Genomic DNA, 5303 nt, shown 5'->3' with positions numbered 1-5303 from the left:
TTCCCAGGGCAGGGGAATCTAGAACTAGAGGGCACAGGTTTAAGGTTAGAGGGAAGAAATTTAAAGGAGATCTGAGAGGTAGATTTTTCACACAGAGGGTAATGGCTCCTTGGAACACGCTGCCAGAGGAAGTGATGTAAAGAGATCTAATTACAATGTTTCAAAGACATTTGAACAGGTAATCAGATAGGAAAGGCATAGAGAGATATGGGCCTAATGTAGGAAAATAGGATTAGAGTGAAGGAGCATCATGGTCAGCATGGACAAGGTGGGCCGAAATGGTTCCTTTCTGTGCTATACGATTCTGTGCTTCTATGAAAATGCTGGGTTCACTCATCAAGACTTACAAAGGATCTCTGATCTGAAATATTAATTCTACTGGTGGGGCCATGGAAAGTGCTGTAGAAGAGAGACAAAGGGGTACAGGTGCATAGTTCCTGGATAGTGGTGGCACAGGTGGACAGCGCGGTGAAGAAGGCATTTGGCATGCTTGCTTTCATTGGTCAGGGCATTGAGTGCAAGAGATGGGACTTCATGTTACAACTGTACGAGTCGTTGGTGAGACTACATATTCTGTGCAGTTCTGGTCGCCCAGCTATAGGTAGGATGCCATTAGCTGGAAAATGTGCAGAAAATATTCACGAGGATGTTACCAGGACTGGAGGGCTTGAGGTATAAGGAGCAGCTGGATAGGCTGGGACCTTTTTTCTCAGATTATAGGAGGCTGAGGGATGACCTCATAGAGGTATATAAAATCATAATGGGCATACATAAGATGAATGGTGATAGTCTTTTCCCCAGAATTGGGGGGGGGGGGATTGGTTTAAAACGAGTGGGGTAAGATTTAAAAGGGTCTTCAGGGGCAACTTTTTCTCACAGAGGGTGGTGGGTAAGTGGAACTTGCTGCCAGAGGAAGTGGTAGAGGCAGGTACAATTACAAGTTTAAAAGACATTTGGACAGGTACATGGATACAAAAGGGTTAGAGGGATATGGGCCAAAATAGGACTAGTTCAGGGTCAGCAATGGGCAAGTTGGGACAAAGGGCGCTATTTGTGTGCTGTATAGCTCCATGCCTCTAGTCCTCATTTCCAAGTTGCTGCCTAACCTACTGAGTTGTTCCAGCATTTTCTGATTTTATTTCACATTTCCAGCGTCTGCCGTTTCTTTTCAATTTTACGTCACTGGGGGAGGCCTGATTCCTTGATATCGACGTTGATTGGCTGAGAACCCGCCGCTCGCCGTTGATTGACAGGCATCGCATCCGCTCGCCGTCGACAGGCGGAGACCCCATTTCTCGCCGTTGATTGGCGGGGCGGCCCCGTCGCCCGCCGTTGATTGGCGGACTCCCCGACCAGGCAACTCCTCTGCTTGAAGATGGCGGCGGGCACGCGTGTGTCGAGCGGGCGCGAAGTGAACTCGGTGCCGGACGTCGGCGAGAGCCTGGGGGCGGCGGGCGGACAGGGGTTCGATTTCCTGTGTATGCCCATCGTGCACCCCCGCTTCAGGAGGGAGTTCTGCGCCGGCCCGGCCAAGGACCGGCCGGCGGCCCTGACCCGCTCCGACCTGCTGCTGTCGGGCCGGGACTGGAACACGCTCATCGTGGGCAAGCTGTCGCCATGGATACAGGCGGACTCGGAGGACGAGCAGGTGCGGAGAAACTCGGAGGAGGCCCTGCTGCAGGAGCTGAACTTTGCGGCCTACCTCGGCGTCCCCGCGTTCCTGCTGCCGCTGCGGCAGATGAACAACAGTAACCTGGCCAGGGTGCTGGTCAACCACCTGCTGACCGGACACCACTCCACCATCTTCTGGATTCGGGTGCCCCTCATCTCCTGGGAAGACATGCGGGAGGACCTGGTGGAGAATGACCCGGTGGTGCGCTCGGAGGACTGCAGCGAGGAGGAGACAACCTGGCTGTGGTGGCACCACTTCCGCTCCCTGTGTGATTACAACAAGAGGATCGCGCTGGCTCTGGAGGTCGGGCCGGACCTGCCGTCCGACGCTGTCATCGACCGCTGGCTGGGGGAGCCCATCAAGGCGGCCGTGCTGCCCACCAGCATCTTCCTGACCAACAAGAAGGGCTTCCCCGTCCTCTCCAAGATGCACCAGAACCTCATCTACCGGCTCTTCAAGCTGGAGGTACAATTTGTGATCACCGGGTCAAACCGTCACTCGGAGAAGGAGTTCCGCTCCTACCTGCAGTACCTCGAGTATCTCAACCAGCACCGACCCCCACCCAACTCCTACGAAACCTTCGCCAAGGGCTACGAGGACTACCTGCAGTGCCCGTTACAGCCCCTCATGGATAACCTGGAGTCTCAGACTTATGAGATTTTCGAGAAAGACCCCATAAAATACTCGCAGTACCAACAGGCTGTCTACAAGTGTCTGCTGGACAGAATCCCAGAAAGTGAGAAGGACACAAACGTTCATGTCCTGATGGTGCTGGGAGCAGGCCGGGGGCCCCTGGTCAATGCCTCACTGCGAGCTGCCCGACAGGCCGACCGGAAGATTAAGGTCTTTGCCATTGAGAAGAATATTAATGCTGTTGTCACGCTCCAGAACTGGAAGTATGAGGAGTGGGGGGACCAGGTGACAGTGGTCTCCTGTGACATGAGGGACTGGCAGGCACCCGTCAAGGCAGACATCATTGTCAGTGAGCTGCTGGGCTCCTTCGGAGACAACGAGCTGTCGCCGGAGTGCCTGGATGGAGCGCAGAGGTTCCTGAAGGAGGATGGAGTCAGCATACCCAGTGAGTACACCTCGTTCCTCGCTCCCATCTCCTCCTCCAAGCTTTACAATGAGGTGCGTGCCAGCAGGGAAAAGGATCGAGACCCAGAGGCGCAATTTGAGATGCCATATGTGGTTCGACTGCACAACTTCCACCAGCTCGACGCTCCTCAGCCCTGCTTCACCTTCACCCACCCAAACCGAGGTGTCTTCAACAACAACCGGTACAAGTGCCTGGAGTTTGACATCAAGCTGAATACAGTGCTTCACGGCTTTGCGGGCTACTTTGAGACCATCCTGTACAAGGACGTGATGCTGAGTATCCGCCCAGAGACTCACTCCCCAGGCATGTACTCTTGGTTCCCCATCCTTTTTCCCCTGAAGCAACCCATCCCTGTGAAGGCGGGGGAAACTGTGTGCGCTCGCTTCTGGCGGTGCGCCAACCCCAAGAAGGTGTGGTACGAGTGGGCTGTGACCTCACCTGAATGTTCCGCCATCCACAACCCTACTGGCAGATCTTACACCATTGGCCTGTGAGGTGGTGTCCGTTGGCAGCCCTTGGACATGTGTTCCACGAGTACTTCTGTGCATGTTCGATGGGTGGGTTAGTTGACAAGGCTTGGCCCTTACATAGTGCTGCTGAACTCTGACGTATGTTGAGGGGTTAAACTGTGTGATGTGTTGACTGTTGCCGGAGGGGAGGTGGGAATAGTAATGTGGGAGGGTTCTGCTGGGGGATAATGTCACTCTAGCCCCCATTTGGGGATATGTGAGTATGCATTGCATTACTGACATTAAAATGATTTCACTGCAGAAATGTTCAGAATTTCAAAGTTTTTTAAAAATAAAGGGGCAGCGCAGCGTGATACTACCTCACAGCTCCAGCCACCCAGGTTTGATTCTGGCCTGCGATGTTATCTGTGTGGAGTTTGCACATTCTCCTTATGACTCTGTGGATTTCCCCCAGGGTGCTCTGATTTCCTCCCATATCCCAGAGATCTGCTTGTAGGTTAATTGGCTACTGTAAATTAGCCCTAGTGTAGGTGGGTGGTAGGAGAATTTAAGTGGAGATGATGGGGCATGTGAGAGGGAAGAGGTTACATGGAAATAATTAGGGAGATGTGATTGCTCTGACAACCTGGCATAGACTGAATGATCTCCTGCTCAATGTGAGGTAAATGTACAGCAGAAATGTATCTGACCAAGCCCTTTTTTTGATCACACATAAAACTGCAGATGCTGGAATTTGAAACAAAACAGAAAGTGCTGGGAGAACTCAGCCACAAAGGCAGCATGTGTGGAAAGAGAAACCAGGGACCCTTCCTCAGAACTGTGGGAGCTCAGATTTTTTTTTGATAACGCATGCTCACCTCTCACTGTCCAGTCATCACCGTCCCGGGGTGGTGCCAGGGCTTCTCATACTTTGAAAGGGAACAATTGGCCAAGGCATGCGTTCTGGGAATGGGCGCCATTGTTACAGCTCTGATTGGAAAAATTATTTCTCTCATGAAATTGAAATCAGAAGCACAGGAAAAGGAGCACGCTGTCAGCCCCCTGAACCAGTTCTGCCACTGATTCAAGTCAAAGTTTAAATGTAACTTAACTCAATTTACACACCAATTGCTGCAAATAACGAAGATGTCTGACAAATTCCATCTGCCCTGGTTTGGTGATTTTCAATTAGCCTCCCTGCTTCAATAACTTTTTATGAGATACAGTTCTTGATTTCCATTAACTTCTTTGTGAAAAAGTAATTTCTAATCTGGAGTGGGGAAGAAAACTTTTGACTGACTTATCAGTCAAAATATATTTTTAAAAACTTAACAGAAAGACTCTTTTCAGAGTGTCACAAGGAATAAAGTATGAATTGCACATCATCCAAAGGGAATGTATTAAATTAAACCACAGTACTCTTCTATTTTTCTGCAATGTGTAGTTGTCTCTCCAGTCTTCCTCACCAGCAGAGGGAAAGCACTCCTATATCACTGGATGTGCGAAAGGGGTTACATCTGCCCTAAAGTGGTAGACTCAGGACTATTACACAGGTACATTAAATCTTTGCTGAATAATTACCAAAACCATTTTAGACTGTAAGTTTAAAACCTGCTGTTTCACGTTCAGTTAGTAAGATTGTAGTTTTACACCATCCTCTGATTTTCAGTATATTTCCTGCATTTGCACTGGTCTTCCTGACACTTGTAAAAGAATCTTCTGTTCCATGAGTGGGATCTCTGACTGGCACATTTCCCGTGGCACAAGATTTACATACATAGGAATGTGCTGTCCCTGAAGGTATAAGAAGACCATAGTGAAATTTGTCCCTCTCACGTAGCCTAAACTTACCACGGTAGAAGAGGCTATTTCAGAATCAGGTTTATTATTACTGACGTCATTAAATTTGTTTTGTGGCAGAAGTATAGTGCATGACATAAAGACATTAAAAAGTTACAAAAATCAAATAAATTGTGCAAAAAGGGAATAATGAGGTAGTGTTCATGGACCGTTCAGAAATCTGATGGTGGAGGGGAAGAAGCTGTTCCTGAAACATTGAGTGTGGGTCTTCAGGCTCCTGTAC

The 5303-nt window shown here is 49.7% G+C and overlaps 1 protein-coding gene across 1 annotated transcript; it reads left to right on the top strand.

Moving 5' to 3' along the window:
• Positions 1–1360: 1360 nt before the first annotated feature.
• prmt5 (protein arginine methyltransferase 5) lies at positions 1361–3548 on the top strand. The gene has a single exon (XM_052027385.1). It carries the CDS (start codon positions 1376–1378, stop codon positions 3263–3265), a length of 1890 nt encoding a protein of 629 aa, XP_051883345.1. The 5' UTR covers positions 1361–1375; the 3' UTR covers positions 3266–3548.
• The last annotated feature ends 1755 nt before the right edge of the window (positions 3549–5303 follow it).

This window comes from Pristis pectinata, chromosome 12 (assembly GCF_009764475.1).
Source record: "Pristis pectinata isolate sPriPec2 chromosome 12, sPriPec2.1.pri, whole genome shotgun sequence".
NCBI lineage: Eukaryota > Metazoa > Chordata > Chondrichthyes > Rhinopristiformes > Pristidae > Pristis > Pristis pectinata.
Note: the sequence above shows the minus strand (reverse complement) of the source record. Positions and strands in the feature narration are given on the sequence as shown.

Excerpts from the sequence above, each read along its gene's own strand:
- prmt5 (XM_052027385.1), top strand. The coding sequence starts at position 1,376 with ATGGCGGCGGGCACGCGTGTGTCGAGCGGGCGCGAAGTGAACTCGGTG.